The sequence below is a fragment of the Centruroides vittatus genome, unplaced genomic scaffold, assembly GCF_030686945.1.
Source record: "Centruroides vittatus isolate TY-2023 unplaced genomic scaffold, ASM3068694v2 contig_1050, whole genome shotgun sequence".
NCBI classification, from domain to species: domain Eukaryota; kingdom Metazoa; phylum Arthropoda; class Arachnida; order Scorpiones; family Buthidae; genus Centruroides; species Centruroides vittatus.
In genome coordinates, this window is record NW_027120679.1 from 791,419 (window position 1) to 811,530 (window position 20,112).

General features: G+C 27.3%; 1 protein-coding gene across 8 annotated transcripts in view; it reads left to right on the forward strand.

Moving 5' to 3' along the window:
• Nucleotides 1-609: 609 nt before the first annotated feature.
• LOC136971043 (ensconsin-like) overlaps nt 610-20,112 on the forward strand; it is a 44,286-nt gene continuing 24,783 nt past the window's right edge. For 6 of the 8 annotated variants that reach the window (XM_067265534.1, XM_067265547.1, XM_067265555.1 and 3 more), the window contains exons 1-3: nt 610-734; nt 5,207-5,296; nt 7,945-8,160. In XM_067265534.1, coding sequence (XP_067121635.1) covers nt 689-734; nt 5,207-5,296; nt 7,945-8,160 — 352 coding nt within the window. In that variant the 5' untranslated portion in view covers nt 610-688. Of the gene's footprint in view, nt 735-3,950; nt 4,496-5,206; nt 5,297-7,944; nt 8,161-20,112 lie in introns of those variants that run through there. The other 2 variants (XM_067265540.1, XM_067265541.1) reach the window with 2 other exon arrangements.

Sequence of the window (20,112 nt, forward strand, 5' to 3'; positions counted from 1 at the left end):
TCTATCTTGTAAATACAAAGTTATATTTAACTGAAATTTTTAATTACTTTATTAATAAAAATGAGAATTTTTCATATTATAGTACTGTAATTATTATCGTAAAGCGGTGTTTAATTTTTTCATCTAATTTTTTTCAATTAGAGAAACGATTAAACGTATTTTAATACATTTCAAAACTGTACAAGCTATTAATTTATGTAAGTAAATTGCAAAACTACGATAGCAGAACTTTCATATACAGTACACTGTAGTCTACATATATAATTGTTGCTCTATAATTTGATCATATTTTTTAAGCTTAGCGCAAATGCTTAGGTAAATAATAAACAAACTTTATTTTAAAAGTTCTTTAATTCTGAAATATTTATATAACTATGGAAAAAGAAAAAAAACATATTAAGAATACGCATCAGCGAAGCGGCGGTAGATTACATTGGAAAATAAATAAATTTCATTATTATTTTTAAAATACGTAACGCCCTAAAACACAAACGACAATATGAAATAATATTTGAAATACAAAAATTAATTTAAAAAAAATTAACAATAAATTTATGAAATTTTGAAATAAATTTTATACGAACAATAATTATTTTCGTAGCATTACCAACTCTGCACGCTAGGTTTCGCATTGCAGCTTGTCTGCATTCATGCCGCATGCGTATTGGGTGTGGATGGTACAGGGAAGATGGCGGATAATGTGCGAACTAGCACTCCAGCCGGAAAAATACAAGGTAGGAAAGACTAAACAGTGAACAAATACAGATATGTTTTTTAATACGTTAATAATAGTCACATGAAAAACTTTCGTTTAATGTTATTTCGTTTGTAATTTTCCACTATATTACTTGTATATAAATAGTGAAGAATGGCGCATTTCTTTTCATTGATTCGATTGTTTGAATTCTAAGATTCATTATAAACATAATATAAACTACGTATGTATGAAATTAGATGACGATTCGCCTGTTCATACAATGACTTATATTTTGTGCCATTCTCGAAGATCGGACGATGAATTTTATCACAATGGTCTTTTCAATTGTGATCATTTAGAATTATCATAAGGTAAAGTATGCAAATCAAAGTAATTAACATGAATTTACTTAAATAATAATAATTAGCTTTAAACGTTAATTCTTTAACAAAATGAACTTTTACAGAAAAATTTATTGAAAGAAAATATATTTAAAGCCAATTTATACTTTAATTAATTAGTCATACAGTAATGTAAGCAAAATAATGATGTGAGTATGAAATTTTGAAGGAAAAGCTTACTTGAGTAATGAATCTAAATTAGGAATTATATATAAAATATAATCAATACATCACGTGGCTATTTTAACACCAAGATAGATTATAGAAAAATACTTGCTTTGATGGATGTTTTAAAGTATAATTTAACATAACATTTAATATGTAATTTTTCCAAATTACCTTCATTTTATATTAACTTTGTGCTTTCTATAATAAATTAGTTAAATGACTAAAGAAGAAATTGAAATTTAAATGTCTTAAGATGTTCTGATTATTACAGTCATAGCAGTATTACATCTTGTGAACTACATCAAAGATATAAAATCATCACAAAGATTGTTGTAATGATTTACTATTATTCGTTTTATTACGGACATTTGGTTTTTTTCCTTTCTTAAATTGAGAGATTTATCTTCATTATTTTGAAATTTTATTAATACTATTGATAATTTAATTAAATGATGAATTTCGATTGCTTTTGTGAGATATTTAACATTTGATATAAAACAATAATAATTTAACAGAATTTTAAATCTGTTCACATCATAATTTTTCTAGCAGTTGAAACACTAATTTACCAGTCTTTACAAAACTATTTATATATATATATATATATAAAATAATGTATATATTATTTTAAAATAAATATTAATAAGTTTATAAAAGTAAACAAACAGTAATCTTTTTAATAAAATTAATTTGTTTCATATACAATGTCTGTTCTTGTTTAAAAAAGTATGATAAATAAAACTTATTCAACTTGAAAAACTACCAAATTTATTATTTTCTGTAGTATTTGCACATCTATATTTATGACATAAAGTATTTTTGTCATCACATTTAACTTTGTAATGGACCACTTGATAATTGGAAAGCACTCTTCTTTTCCTAAAAAGCATTCTTGACTGTAAAGTATGTTATTTTTTCAATATAATTATTTTTTTATACTTAAACTTAATAGAATTTGAATTTTTCTAATTAAATTTTTATTATTATTTACATAATTTTATAAAGTATTGAAGATTTTTTCTTTTTTAATAAGGACATCCTCATTCATTATTGATAAAACAATTACTATTTATTTAAAAAATTTTATATTGTTTTAAATTTAAAAACTTTAAAATATTTTTCTTATCTTTCATATTAGAAAGCAACTATTTCTTTCCTTAAAAAGAACAAATATAGATGATAAAATAATTTTTAGTTTTTGAACACTCCAAATAAAAGAGAATTGCAACACAAATTGTAATATGTTTTTTGCTTACAAGTTAGTGCAAAAATTATAATTTAATTTTATTATTATATTAATAATAGTTTTATTGTTAAATGAATTCAAGAAAAATATGAATATTATGTTAATATTTGCATTAATTCATTGTTTTAAAAATTTTGTAAAATATTTATTTTGAAATATTAAAGACTTTTTGTTATTAATTTCAAGTTTTTTGATACAAAGTTTAAATATTTCTGGTGAATAGTTAGTTAATTTTTAAATTTCACAATAATTCTTTTGATGATATTTCTAATAACATTAGAAATATACATCAAAAGACTCTCTAATATATATCACAGACTCTCCTTTTGTTGACTCATATCTTCCTCTAGACTTAACTGTGTGAGTCAGTGTAGTCATTCACTGGATAGCTCAGCTGACAAGCAAATTGATTTGGGTTTCCTTCCATGCTAGATGTACTGTACAACATCTTAAGAAATAGGTCAGAACAGATATTGTTAAAAAGACAAGCATTGTTAAACCATAGTACACACATTATAAGAGTTTAAATAGTTGTATAATCTTGAGAGATAAGATTTCCTTTGTTTGAGGAAGTTGAAACGTGTATAATCAATTATAAGTCAGGCTAGAAACGTAATGACTAGAAAGATCGAGTTTAGGAAGTAGGAAAATATTGCAAATGTATATTTTATGACGAAGAAGGGTTTTTAATTTATTCAATTTAACATTCACGCATTTCATTGCCATCCTGTCGGTAGTATCTTATTAAGAATTATTCTCGCCGTAGGCGGTAGTTATCAAGGACACATTTTTGCCAATTATCCGCGGTTTACTTTCCCCCGCCATAATAAAGCTGTAGGGAATTAATCAAACAGTTTCGCATCACGAAAGAGAGATTTTTAGGGTAATTTCACAGATAATTGAATACTCGTAGATAATTTTTTTTCTCCTGACGGGCAGACGAAGAAAAGCTTCTTAAAATGCGTGTAACGTTTATCGATCCATTAGAGAAGTATATACTATATATAGTTTTGTGCATCTGTTGGGATCGTGCTTCCTGCCTAGAAGCGCTTTTTCATCTTTAAGTCAGAAGGGTCGTTTCCCTAAGGGATGTGCGCCGCGTCGTGAAATCCGAGAACGATTTTTTTCCCTGGAAGTTTCGTTTTGTCGAAGACATTTTGAAAAATCCGAAACCTAACAACGAGGAAAGTTTACTGCGTTACTCCGAGTGCGTGGTCGCTTATGACGTAAAGATGACCTTCCCGCGTTACTTCTTCCCCGCGGCAGTTAGATTAGGAATTATCATTATTTAACTAAATTCAGAAATTTCGTACTTTATACTCGCTTGCATAGTCTCATCAGCGTTTAATCACCCGCCAGGAATGTTTTAATCCGGTTTTATCGACAGTTTATCGGGGAAAAATAAATATTTTTTGGCGATAAAACGAGATTTGTTTTATGAGCAATCCGGCACGAGCGCGATGATCTACGTTGGCCACGTGACTTTACGAAAATTAAGCGCGCACGTCTTTCAATTTGTTTACGTTAAGTTTGCAATGATTAATTTAGTTATTGTGCAATTTTTACTTGGCACCGTTGAGATATTCGATCTGGAATGAAACACCCACGTAGATATAAAGCTGGCTTGACGCTGAAATTCTCGGAGCGGAACCGCTAACTGAAAAATCACGTCATCTTCGATAAGGTTTCTCGATTTGGTGTCAGAGAACGTCTCAACATCTACGTTAGGCGTGTCACAACTAGCGTCAGACAGTCTTCGCCCTTCGGTTGCGTTGCTGCCTGCTCACAAATGTTCCATTATTCATAAAAGAAAAAGCGAGGGGGAAAAAAATATATACTGTACTTAGAAAAAGCTGGCTGACGTCACTCACGATAAGTTAATGCGGTGGGTGAGTTCGTTTTTCCATCATCAGATGTTTTTATTTGCGAACTTTTCGTTCCATTGAGAAATGAAATTTGAAAGAACGGATCTGATCCGGTTAGGTAAGATAAAAATTTCATGAAACATTAACGTTTCGCTTCTATATTTTATAAAATATAGATTTTAACGCGTGTACGCAATCGTGAGACGTAAATATTTTCGTTTTAGACGTAGGTGTTGACATAATAGCGTGGAGAAGTCCAATTAGGCCAGATTTTTTAAAGGGTTGTAGGTATAAAGACATTAAGTTTGATGGATCTTGATGTTATTCACTTGAGAAGATTTAAATAGGTTACGCTATTAAAATATTGGACGTGTTTCTTAATACCCTGCGGCCGTGCACGTGTAATTTCACCCGTTTTCCTTATTGGTTTGTAATGGCAGATAAGCGGATTCTTTATTTTCATTATTTTTTAATTATATATAATTCAAATTGATTTTATCTGTAATTAAATTATTAGTAATATACTATGACTGGATTGTAGATGGCCTTTTGGTTTATATTCTTAAGTGAACAGTAGGAGTGGGATAAATTAGTGAGCCTGGTCTAAATATGGCTCAGAGGGAAGTGAGACAGCTGATCGTCTACATGTCTTGCGTGTTTGTCATGCTTGAGTTAAATTTCTTTGTGCTGTAATGTTTTGTTTTGTGTAAATATTTGTAAAAATTTGATGCATTGTTTTACATGTGTTATTTAAAATTTCTATAAATAAATAATTTATTTTAAAATATGTTAAAGTTTAACACCATTTTATATAATATATAACATTCAGATGAGCCAACAGCAGTGGATAAGACTACACCTGTCTCCCCGGTATCTGTCAGTGGACGACTATCTTCGACAAAAATGTCACCGGCAAAAGGTAATTCTAACGTCCGATCTAATTCAATTTATTATTGCAGATTAAATTGTCGGTTCGGTAAAATACGACAAAAACATTTTGAAAGCATATCTGTATTAAAAAAATAGTTTCAAAGAAAATTATTTAAAATTGGCCTTATTGTTTTATTGATGTTGTTTTATTTTACAAAATCTAGATTAAATTGAGCAATTGCATATTCTTAGGTGGCGATTCTGTTTTACTTGTGGGTAGCTTTAGGTGTAACAGGTCATTTGCTAAGTTCAAATTATATACAGTATATGGTATATATAAAAGTAAAAAGTGCTTTGTTTAAATTTTTTCAAACAATTTAATAATTAAATAAACTTAAAACATTGTACTTGATTTTTCTGTGTGTGTGTATAAATTGATATTAGAATAATGATTTCAATTGTTAATATTTAGAAATTTAGGTTGTTAATCAAATATTAAAAATTGTTGAATTATTCAATCCTTAATCAGTTTTGAATATTTGTTTTATGAAAAAATATAGAAGTAATTTGTAAATATAAGTAATAACAATTAAATTTATAATAATTTTTTCTTTAATTATTATTTATTAAGTCCAACTCTAATATTTTAATTTTCAGGAAATATAATGTAACTGTAATTTTTTTACATAATGCAATGATAAAAGATTATTTCAATATAATTTTTAAGTGGAATGGATTTTTCTTTTGTGTATTTTTCTCAATATAACAAAAGCTGATTAAATGCTGTAACGATGAGTTGTATTTAAGTTTGTAATTGATTAAGAAACAGGAAGAAGAATTGAGATCGAGTCAACATTTTCCAATTGCATACATTTAAATAATATTGGATATTAAATTAATAATCTTGTTTGCCTAATATCTTTATGCCAAAGATTTTAAATGTGAAATCTTTTACTAATACATCATATGCTCTTTTAATTAGATTACTAATGTCTTATTATATATTTGATTTTTAAATATGATGGCTATATTTAGAATTTTTAAAAATAGTTCCTGGATTTGAATTTCAAATATTTTGTTTTTTTATTTCTCTCTTCCAAACTTAAACTTAAAAATAGATGCTTTTTGTATTTAGTGTTGCAAATAAAAATTTTTTCATTAATAATTAGAAAAATGGAATGATTTAAAACTATAAAATATGAAGAAATTGTTAAAATTCTTTTATTAATGGTAACTAAAACTCTATTTTAATATATTTATTTTAACTAAAAGAAAGTATTACAGACATTTTAAGTTATAAAACAAAATTAAGTTTTAATTTTTCATTGAATGATTGGATAAAGTTATAGTCAATTCTGTTTATAAAATTTTTAAATGATTTAAATAATAAACTTCTTGTTTCACATTTAGATTGACTTCAATAACCTATCTGTATCCATCATGAACTTCTTACATCTTGATTACTCTGTGACTTCTATTGTATTGGAAGTAGTTTAACTCCAAAAATAGATTCACATGCAATCATCCCCAATCATTTCTAATCACACAAAATACTTCATATTTAGAACATTTGAGATAATTGTAGAGATTATTTTATAATTATCTATGTGATATAAAGTCTATTTTAATTTTTATTCATGTGTAAAAAATAACATTGTAAAAATTGACTATGTATGTCATGTCTGAATAATGAATAAATTTATATTCTTGATTATAAACTCACAGGTGATATGTAATGATGAGAAATCAAAATTTTGAAAATCTTCATTATTCTAATAATTGTGTAATACATTATCAGATTATTAATTATTTTAATAGGAACAACAAAAAATGTCTTATCATTCTAAATTTACTTTTACTTAAAATGTTTCTTTACTGTTTTGGTAATTTTTTACTACAGGGAAATAATTCTTATTTGTTTAAAAATAAGAAGTGATAAATTTTTTATTTTGAGTTTCTGTATTTTTATATATCTACAGCATGTGCATATAAATGAACACACAAATTATAAATTCATTAGTAGTAAATCAAAAGTTTTCTAAAACCTTATTTAAATGGAATTACTGTTCAAATAAAAATAGAAAATACTGTAATGAATTTTAAAAAAACTTGCATGTATTTATTAGTGAATTTTAATTTTCTTTTATTTATAAAAAAAATTTTAATCAAACAACTTTAATGAGATTAAATTTGATAAATTAATGATGTGTGCTATTGATGAGAAAATTATATTGAATATAAATAAAAAATTACTTATATTTTATAACATTTATAAATAATTCTTGATAGTAAATTTCATGAATAGTATTTTTTTAAATTATTTTTAGAAAATTGATATAAAAACTGTTGTTAAATGGAGTAAACTAATATATACAGATTATTTAATCTTTATCTGAGTGTGCTATATAAATTTATTTAATAATTTTAAATTTAAAGAATTTTAGAATATGATTGTAGGCTTGATAAAAGATGATAGATTAAATATGAATTCTATTCACTAATTTTCTTATATTGTTTCAAGCTGTCTTTTCCATTAAAGATTCATTCTATTCAATTTCCTCTATTTAAAGTTATTTGATACATCACAGGAGATTTTTCAAATGTGAAAATTACTTACATTTTAGTATATTTTTCTCAATGTTTATTAGATTGGTGATCAACTTGTAAATGTTGCTTACAAATGATTATAATTAATAGATTCGTACTGGTTTGCCCATGCTGCCGAACCCAGAGAGATATTTCGTCCTTTGACAAAAATTCCTTCTTCAGAGAAAGATGATTCATCAGCCACACAAGATCACACATCTCCCTCACATAAATCTGCAGAGAAAAGCACAGACCTTCATTTAGAAGGTGTGAGTCCAGTGGAGAAACTGCAAGTTCCACCCAGAGCTACCACACCAAACCGTCTTGGTGAGTAACTTTATTGGAATGTGTTTAGCCAATAATTGAAGGGAAAATGGTATATAAATAATTTGTTTATATATAGGAAAAAATTTTTCATTGCATTTTTTTTGCTTTAAGTATTATTTATTATTTCTAATGTTTTTTATTGCAAAGTTATTTAATATAAATTGATACGAAAGCATTAACATTTTTAAAAGTGTTCATCAATTATTATTTATAAATATTAACAAAAAACAATAATTAAATACTTTTAAATCACTTGAAATCAAATTATTGTACATCATTTATAATTTAAATAATGTAAAATAATTTGAACTGTAAATCTTCTATTACTAATTTTGATATTTACAATGATGCTGATTTCATCATAAATACTGTTATTGTGCTTAATATAATTAAAAAATTGTAAGTTAATAATTAAAAACTTGAGATTTTTTTTCTGTAATAATTGAAATTTTTAAAGAATTTTTAATTTATTTTGTTAATTATAAGTGAAAAGAAAGGTTAATGTTAATTAAGAAAAATAAATTTAGAAAAGTGTATAATTACAATCAAGTTTGAATTTGAATTTCTAAAAATTACTGAATAAAACCAAATTTAGGCATCTAACAAATTAAGAGCAAAGATAGGCATTTATCTTGTATTGATACTTATATTAATCATTATATTAATTTAGAAATAAATTTAATAATTTGGATGATCTGGAAGACAAGATTGACCTTGAAGCAAGGCTCAAACTTTCATCTTTTGCATACAATGCAGATGTATTAAAAGTTTTATAACTTCTGATCAGGTTAATGCAGATTAATTGTTTTTAATATAGAAAATAATTCACTTGAATTAATGTTTAGTAAAAGATAGCCCAATGAAATCTGATTTTAAACATAGGTACTGAGCAATCAAGATGTTTGTGAATTGATTGTTAATATTGTAATTTTTGTTAGATAATGTGATCTCCATATAAGATATGAACTTAACTTTATGATAAATTTATTGGTTTTAGCTCAGATCTATTTTATAAGACAATCCTAAATTATCAAAAAATTTATAAGTTTTAACTAGTAAACAGTTACCAGTATGCTGATGTAATGATGTAGTATGATGCAGTATGATGCAGAATTCAGATTTGCAATGTATGCACTGTTGGCAAGAAGTCATTGCTTACAATGACTGCTTTATAAGGAATTATAGTCTATATGTGAATGTGTAGTTTACTTTTGTGTTAGTACATTTATTGTTTTTATGATTTTTTGTTATCTATAGTTATCTAAAATTTTTTTTTTGTTATTTTTCTTCTGTTTTAATTTATAATGTATTACTACGTTCCTGTTCATGGGAACTTATGCAACAAACATTTTTTAAATATATCTTGTTTGATTTTCCATTCTACCAGTAGAACCTGAAGATGGCCTTTATAAAGGATGAAAATGTTTGCATAAAGGCAAAAAACATTTATTAAAAAATAAATGTTTTTTGTTCTTTTAACTGGATTATGGTTTTGAAATGTTCTTATAATGGATAGTCCTTTTGAGACTTGTGCAGTTTCTTCCATCCATGATTATCAGCAGTGTGGGTTATAGAACTTACATTGGTATTTTATATAGAATTTTAAGGTTACTGTAAGGTTTTTATATCTGGCCTATAAGACAACTCCTGATTTTGGAGAGTTTTTTGATGATTTAAGTGTGATTTTATTTCCAAAATATGCAATAAATTAAAGAAAACTTATGATGCTTATATCTGAAGAATTCAGAGAAAGTTTAGAAATTAAAGAAATACATTTCCTAATTTTTAAAAAAATATATATCATTTGGATTGATAAATTGTGTGGATGATCAAAAAATTAAAAAATTTTTATATTACATAATGGCATTTTGACTTTCTGTTAATCGTATATATGACGATATGAAATTGTTGAATTATTAATTAAAATATGAGAATGCCATATATTTTAGTTTAGCATATTAAACATAAACATGGAAAATTTGATTAATAGAAAACTGTAAAGATAAAATAGATATGTTTCTATTGAAAACATTGAAAAATAAAGAAAGAATCAATAAAAATCAAAATGCAGTAGCAATGAGTTTAAAATAAAATTTGTAAGAGAAATAAATGAGGTTAAGTAATTCAAATCATTCAGAATGGCATATAATGAAAAGTCTGCCCTAAATTTTATAGTCCTTGAGTCTCCCATAAAGAAAAATTACTGAAATAAAGAATTTTCAGAAAATAAATTATGAATAGTTGATTTATTTTCTTGGAGTAACCTTTTTACATATTCACTGGCATCTTATACTATCACATTTGTGATAGTAAGGATGCCAATAAATTTGGTTTCTTTAAAGTAATGTCTATTTTAAAAGTACAAATATTTAATAAAATAGTTAACAAAATTAAACAATTAATTATCTAATAATAATAAATTCTTTATATAAAAGGAGAAAATTACAATATAATATAACTTTTATGTCATTGTTTCAAATGTTATATGGAAAAAATATTTACATATACAAATGAAATATAATTCTACTAAACAAAATTATACAGAAAATAAGCTTTGTTAATATGAATTTAATATCTATTATGCATATATAATATATATGAAGCTCTGCCATTACTTTTATAATTTATACTCTGATTTATTAAAATAAGAAACTGTCCATTTAGTTTTCATGTTGAAATTATTATATTGAAAGAAATGTATACATGCATAATGTTGTTTGTAAATTTAATGCTTTAATTGTATAATTTGATTTAAAATTTATTTGAAAAATTGAACTGTTATAAATCAAATTAAATTGAAATATTATTTTCTCAATTATTTTTATTGCCAAATGCATAGGTTAGAAACTAAATTGGGTTGAAGAATTTAACATTGAACATATTTAAATAAGATTGCTATATATGGTTTTAAAAGATGTGAACTTAATTATAATTAATGGATAGCTTGAGTAGGTTCAAAGATCAATGGTAGAGATAACATATCTGTGTCATTCAAGATATGAAATCAAAATATAACTGATAGTCCTTTTTAGGTTTTTCAAAAATTAATGTAATTATTATGAAGTTATAAAATTTCTTTGTGAAGAAACATTTCCCTTTCTTCAATTCTCAAGTTGCATTTATCATCAATACAACTCAAAAAATATACTTTTTATTCTTAAAATCTTTTGGTTGATGTATTTTCCAAAAAATAAGAATTCCAATTAAACATTTTCAAAAATTTTTTAAAATTACAGTTATAATGTGCATTTATCAAGTTTAAAATTTTCACTTACTAAATCTTACTTTTGAATTACTACTGAACTATTCAGATGAACACCCTAAATTAAAAAATTAGTATTAATGTGTTTGGTTATCACTTCTATTGCTACAAAAGTTTGGAGCAAAAGTAATTGTTTTATGAATGTCTAATGAATAACTTACTACTTACCACACCGGAATTACTTCCAAAAAATTACGTACCCAGAACCTTTTACAGTGTGGTAACTCGTAAATATCGTCACACAAACGTTTTCGAACCCCCTCTGGACTCTGCTTCAGGCTCCAAATCGTTTCTAGATGGATGTTCAATTTCTGTTAAAAATTTGTTCGATTGGCATGTCGTTGAAATTTCAGTTCAATTGCAATTTTGAAATTTGAATGACATGCCAATTGAACGAATTTTTAACAGCAATTGAACATCCATCTAGAAACGATTTGGAGCCTGAAGCAGAGCCCAGAAGGGGTTCGAAAACATTTGTGTGATGATATTTATTAGTTACCACACTGTAAAAGGTTCTGGGCGTGTAATTTTTTTTAATGTCTAGTGATAATGTCTAATGATTAGTCAAGACAGAAAAGCTCTCATTGTTTATATAAGACAAAAACATTTGTTAATTATTGAATATTAAATATAAAAGTGATTCTCATAAAATAATGTTGTTATTGAAATTTCATCTGATAGGATAATTTTTTGTTTATAAATATAAAATAGTTTAAAACTCAAGCTTAGGAATATATTTTTATCAATATGGCTCTTCAGAGTTTTTTGCAAAAATTCTAAAATTAAAATATAATGTGTGTCCAGAAACATTTCTCAGTTGTTTATGGAAATATCAAATTGGTTTTTATATACACACACACACACACACACACACACACACACACACGCGCGCGCGCATATTTCAAACAGATGCCTGATTGTTGTTTACTAAATTGATAAATAAAATTATGCAAAAATAATGTTAAATAAATGATTTCATAAAACTCGAAAAACAATTGTACAGGATGTGAGTGCAAAGTCCCATCACCCTTATAGAAAATTAATCCTATGTTTCATCAGATAAAAGAACATGAATATTGGTTGATAGAAGAAACTATACTAGTAAAGAACATAATCAGTAATAGTTGAGTTTATAAAAGTGAAAGAACAGAAAACATGGAAGAGATGAATACATAGTTTCAGCAATGATTTAGATGACAGCCTCCTCCAAAAAGAATGCTTTTCTGGTGGGAGTGTAAGATTTTTACAACAGATAGCACAAAGAAGAATCAATAAAGTGGCAGGCTTTCCAACAAATGTAAAAAATAGGGAAGTCGAAAAGTCAGTGCCAAGATTGTCCATGAAATCAGTGTGAAAAAATTTTGTGGAACTGGGTATATTCCAAACAGCAATGCTTAAGCTTATCCTTTGCACTACCTGTTATAAAATTGTTATGATTCCATTGGAAAAGTGTTCTTTTTTGGAGAAGGCTGTTGTCCAAGTCTCTGCTAGGAGTTTGCATGCACCTCTTCCATTTTTTTTTGTTCTTTCCCTTTTATAAACACAGCAAATAGTAATTATGTTTTTTAATAGTATAGTTACTTGTATCAATCATTATTTGTGTTCTTTTGTTTGATGAAACAAACAACAAATGGAACATACAATTAATTTTTTATAGGGTTGACAGGACTTTGTTCCTATCCTGTATATATGTACACAATTCATTCAAATTAATTTTAAATAGTTTCTTTTTAAATCATATCTAATATATTTTGATTCATTTTAAATTAGAAGTGATTAAATATTGTGATAGTCTTGATTATCATGATTAATTTTTGAAATTATATTAACAAACTTGTATTGTGATTGTTTTTACAAGCAATGATACTAAATTTTCTAAAGTACACAAATTGGCAATACAATATTGAAATGAAATTATTAAAAGTACTTTATGTACATTTAAGGCTTCATCACTTGAATCAAAAAGGTTTTAAAAAGATTGAAATGCTATCTTACTTCAAATACATTTAAAAATATTTGGACATAAACAATATAAAAACAGAATTATTTGCAAAAAGTTTTATATAAATATACAAGACTCACATTAATACAATGTTTTTCATAAGTGTAGAATTTTTTAAATACAGAATAGTATACAGATATAGTATACAGAAATAATAATTTTATTTTAGATCATAATTCTATATTTTAGAAAGTTACAATAATAAGTATATTATATGGATTATGGAAGCTGATTAAAATCTTTTTTGCTAAAAATAGTTTTAATATAGTAATACCCGAACTTACGAATAGGTGGGATCGAGCGATAACCGCATAAGTTGAATTCGCGTAAGTCTGGGTATAATTTCGCATACATACAAATTATTTTTAATTGGAGCCGGAGACTAAAGAAAACAATAATTTAGAAAAAAAAAAGTTTAATAAAATCTTAGATAATACATATGTATAACAAATTATATTATTAAAATCGTAAACCAAAGTTATTTTGATGTAGAAGGCTTCCTAAAAGTTAAAAAATTCGTCTGATGGCTCAAAGATCTTTTTTCTCCCGCAAAAGTTCCTAGTAGCATGCTAATAATTTTTTTATTTCTCGTTTTGTAGAAGAAATGCGCTCTTCGTTGGAGTCTATATTTTCTAAAATTTGTAACCCCTTTTCAATTGAACTGAGGCCTTCTGTCAAGTTTTCACAGCTTTGAGAATTTTTTCTTTACTTTTTATAATTGTTCTGATTGTTGATTCCGGTAGATCAAACTTCTTTGCCAATTCACAAATTTTCATTTTTGTATCGAAGTCTTTAATAATGTTAACTTTACATTCCAAAGATTTTGATGCAGAGGAATCAGTTCTACTTCGTTTGGATGACATAGTAGAGTCTCTCAAGTCTCCGTAGATATAACAAACACAAGAAATAAGTAACACAAAATAAATTGTAGCTATTTGTCGATTCCGCGCAACATGTTCGAACATGTAAGCTGCACAATAGTGTGGGGAAAGTGAGTAATCAAGAGTTGCGTGGTGCTCAAACAAAAGATGAATCAACAATATTTGAAAATTGTGTAACTCCAGGTTCACGTAAGTCGGGGTAGCATAAATCGAGGTATTACTGTACTGTATTTACATGAATATAAGGCATCTTAATTTCTATATGCTCACTGACAGATATTTTTTTATTTTTTTGAAAAAATAGTTCACTTAAGACAAGTGTATGTCAACAGAATCAGCATTTATTGCACAGTAAAACAATATACACCACTATCTACCATGGTAATAGTGTCAGAAACCCCTTAACTTTCTGTATTGGGCTCTTCTGAATCCTAAAGCCTAATGCATTTCTGTAGATTTGATGCTTACATCTTCCCATACATAATAATCCTCAGTGCTGTTTAAAGCATAATAAATACATCATTTCTTGAAAAAATGTTGTGAAACTTTTTTGGAATTTTCATCTAAGTATCTATGATGATATTGTAATAGACTTAGTAGATTGAGTTAAGTTGATGTCTTAAGTATTTGCTATTGGTCTAATAAAATTATTAAAATGATGCCATAGGATTAATGACCACTAGTTACAGAGAAATACAGCAAGATTCATGGCACTGAAGGTCACAAATTATGGCATAGGCTTCACCTTAGATTTGATGTAATATTTTCAGATATTAAAACTTGAAAAAGTGCATTTTACATTTGAGTAAATATGGTATTATTTGGAGAAAATAAGATTATTGTTTCAAATCCTTTTTCTATTATTAATAAAAGGAGTTTAATTATTTCAGTAAGAATACAGTGTTTATATTTTGATACTCTCTATTATTTTCAATTTCTCTTCTGCTCCAAAATTCTGTTTTTTAAATACTCTTGCATTACAGCTATATAACATATACTTAACGTGACCAGACGTCCCGTTTTGAACGGGACTGTCCCTTTTTAGAGTTACGAGTCCCGGTGTCCCCGAAATGAAACTCTGGGATGCAAAATTGTCCCGTTTTCTGAAACCGCGCGAAAATTTGAGTAGTCGAGTCGGCCGGCGGCCGAACGCGATCGGTGTGCGAGAGCAAACCACGTCGTTGGTTGACGCGACGATAGCCGAGAGTGGCGAAGACGTCATCGCTCGCGCTTTGTTGACTAATTGTTTGGCAGATTTTTCGTTCGCCCACTTCTCGATATTTGTTTTGTTGTTGTTTGATGCTCGTGTACCTAGTAAATAACTTAAACTTCTTTTGTTTTGGAATCACAAGTTAAAATGCCGAAACGCAAGTATACGTTCAATGTTAACTCACAAGCAAAATATCCGTTTATCAAGCAAATAAATACTCCCTCAGATGTCAGATGTGAAAAGTGTCGTACAGAATTTAGCGTTTCCCATGGTGGTGCCAGTAATATTGAACAGCATTTAAAGTCTGAAAAACATAAAAATGCCGATCGTACCGCCGCTTCGAGTTCTTCGATGTTAACCTTTTTCAAGAAATCGGACGCACCAACTTTAAGGGATTTGGATATCACCGCGGCAGAAGGCGTCTGGGCTTATCACACGATACAAGAAAACCACAGTTTTCGCTCTAATGATTATGCGTCGAAATTAATTCAATCATGTTTTGATGCCAAATTTACATGCGCGCATACGAAATCAGAAGCTATTGTAGTAAACGTTTTGATGCCTACAGCAATGAAAGAATTAAAAGATGATCTTGATAAGTCCAATTGTATTACAATACTAAACGACGCTTCAAACCACGGTAACAAGAAAATATACCCTATTCTACTGCGCTTTTTTCAACCTTACGTAGGTGTGCAAGTAAAAATTTTAGATCTCCAAGACCAACCAGGTGAGACTTCTGACATCATTGTCGATTATTTAAACCAAGTGTTGACAGATAATAATTTGACAGCAAAAGTCGTGGCATTTTGCGGAGACAATGCCAACGTCAATTTCGGAGGTGCGGCTAGGCGAGGAACTAACAATGTGTTAACGAAATTGCAATCATCACTGAAAAAGCCATTGATAGGTATTGGATGTGGAGCCCATGTAATTCACAATGCAATAAAATCTGCTGCAGACAGGCTACCCTTAGATTACGAAAGCATTATTGTGAAGATATATTCATTTTTTTATATTTACACGATTCGAGTTGAAGCTCTAAAGGAGTTTTGCGCCGAAACTGAAACGGAATATCAACAAATGCTCGGCTATAGCAAAACTAGATGGCTTGCTCTTATGCCTGCCTTGGAAAGGGTTTTAAAAATGTATCAGCCATTAAAAAACGACTTTTTGAGTATTGAAAAATGTCCCCTGTTACTAAAAAACGTTTTTGAAGATCCCACATCCGAATTGTGGCTTTATTTTTTACACGCTCTGTCAGCAAGTTTTCATCAAGCTGTATTGAAACTGGAAGGTCAGACTGTATCGGCAATTGAAGCTGCAAAAGAAATCAATCAACTAAAAGACAATTTGACTCAGAAACGGACCAATCAGTTTCTTCCATTTATGGTCCGTCAATTAATAGTGAAATCGAAAGATAATGTTACTGACATAGATGAAGAGTTTGTGAAAAGGGCGGCTACAGAGTTTTATCAAACAAGCCGTGAATATCTGGAGCAGTGGACTTGCTTTCTTACCAAAGAAATGGAGATATTTTATTGGGCAGATTTAAAAAAGGTCCCCGCATGGGAAGACGTTCAAAAATCTCTGGATGTATTAATTGAAAAGGAATATATTGACTGTAATAAAGATGCAGAAGTTTTTGACGAATTTTCGTTAATTTGTAACTACATTACATCGGATAAAGTAACCGAATGGAATAATCTAAATGTTTCCACGGAAACTCGTTGGGTGGAAGTATTCAAACACTTTCAAGCCAACAATCTTCAGCATGAAAACTTTTCTATTTTAATTGAATATATTTTATGTTTGCCTGCTACAAATGCTCCAGTAGAAAGAGTATTTTCTATGATGAACAAATTGTGGCCATCTGAGAAGACCCAGTTACAAATTTCAGTTCTAAAGGCGATGTTGATAATTAAGGTGAATATAAAAAAACGTGCCAAGAGTTTCATTCTTACTTAAAATCATCACCAGCTATATTAAAGCAAATTTGTTCCTCTGATAAATATAAACATAACTAAACGTTTCTAGGTATATATATTTTTTAATTCGTAACTTTTAAGCTAACTGACTTTTTCTGAATAAATAACTTTAAAAAAGTGTTTTTTTTATTGACTACCTGTTAATTAACCTAAATAAACCAATGTCCCGTTTTGAGTCAAAAAATAAATGGTCACGTTACATATACTGTATTTTCTTGTTTTCTCAACAGCATTCTATAGACATCAAATTTTTCTTTTGCTTCCTACTGAGTCTGTCATTAATGGACAGTTTAATTAATTAATTTAATTTTTGAGAGATTAAAGTGTCATATGTAATGGTGATATTATAATTTATATCATATGTTTAAAAATATTTTAATACAAAAAAAATGTAAATAATTTTTAACATGGAAAAAAATAAATATGAAAAATTATCATCCAAAAATTGTTTTGAAAGCAAAGGCTTATGACTTGATATTTTGAATATAATTCACAAGATACATTCATCAGAAAAAAATGATTAATTTCATCTGTAAAATTCCAAAACAGGAACTACTTTTTTGAAACTTGATAGTAATTAAAAATTAATTGTTCTGTATGAATTATGCCAACAAGTAAAATTGTACACAAAGAATCATCTGATCTAGAAAGAAATAAAGGCATCAAAAGGGATAACTATTTTTAAATTAGTTATTTTTTCTCAACTATTTTGATGAACTGTCACTATTTCTCACTTTTCTTGCCATTGTGAGCAATGTGATATTTGTAATGTCACATGTTACATCATTAATTAATGTTTGAGAACTTCAATCGTGCTGAAGATGACTTCTAACTGTAGATATTGCATTTCCAAAGCTTCGGGTTATTTTTTGAGGCTTGAGGTAGTGTGGAATGTCGGGCACAGTACATTGGTATTGGGTACAAAGCAAATAAGACATTCTGTTATTTTTACAATCCTATTAATAAATCCTGTAATCCATTTCAAAAGTATTTATTAAATTGTTTCTTAATAAATTTTATTAATTATTTTAAAACATTAATAAACTGAAAAACTTTAATCAGAAATTATTTTATTATACGATCAAAAATTTTAAAATGAAAATTGATAGGATGGTACAATTTAAATTTTCTTTTGCACTTTTGTTTTAGAGCCAGTTCATTAACACCTGTTTCAAGATAAGTCAGTTATGAAAATAGTTAGTTCAGAAAATGAGTTAGTTTGTATCAGTAAATAAATTTGCAAATGAAATGAGAACTTAATTAATATTTATCATATTAACAATTTACTTTTCAGAATCTATGCTTGTTAATTAATTTGGATAAATTGCTTGAAAATAATATTAAGTACATTGTGTTAGCTTTTATTTTGAAATTGCTTATTACTTGAATTCTAGAAGGTGTCAGGTCTATAATTCAATGTAAATGTGTTTTATTGTAAAGAAAGAAAAATGATAAACTGTAGTTCATCAACAATGCTTAACAATGCACACTGATTTACATTCATTCCACTTTCTTCACCCAGTATGGAAATAGACCATTCTTGGAAATCTGCCATCTGGGGCTCTGGAATCTGTGTTAGGACACTGCTTTAAAAAATTTTTTTTTAATCCAAATTAGATTATTAGGAGGTCTCTTAAATTTATAATTTTGCCCAAAAAGTGTTTTTAAAATTGAAAAATGTTTTAAAATTTAAATATGCCAATTGATATTATACTAGGGTCTTACAATATCTCAGCCCAATCCCTTCTGGACCATTTTGTGACATTGCCTCTGTGTTACAATTTATAATAATTATTCACATACGAAATTAACATTAATTTTAAAATTATTATTTAGAAAATTTTTTAAGTAAAAATTTTAATCATGGAGTTTTGTGTTTTAAAAATTACAACTTAAAACTCAGTAAAAAAAGTAAGCATTTGTATTAATTGTTGGAAAATAGAAAATACACAGAGTGTGATCGCAATTTATTCAGTCTAATTTTGAATTTTGTTAAAATAGTATAATTTTTTAAAGAAAAAATAAATAACACTTATTACATGTGATGTGTAACAGTTATAATTAACTCACTACATAAATTCATTCAAGGTTTAAAAACTGCATAAAATGCTAGTATTTAGCTGTAGCAAGAAAAAAAGTAAATGGCACTAGTATATTACTTACATTTTTACAATAAAAGTACTGTAATACTGTAACTTTCAGTTGATTTAAAAAAGCCAAAATTTTTCCTTACAGTAGTTATAAATCTTAGAAATTTTATTTAACTTTATCTTATTTAGATCAATAAATTAGTTCTTTATACATAAAATGAATCAAAAAAATTGTTCAAGTTGTATTTTAAATATGAATTTTATTGCATTTTTGTTTTTCTACTTTGCACAGATTCTTGTTTAAATATGTTTTCTTGAATGTAATTCGCAATAGATCATGCTCACATGTTAAACAAACATTTCACTCATTTTTATATTTACTATAATAGTTAATTGATTTTAATATTTTTATTGTCAACTCTTATGATGAATTAAAAACAATGTGCACCTTTGTTTAAATCAGAAGAGAAAACCACGAATTAGTATGAAGTTTTGAAAAGTTGAAAAACTGCATGCCTT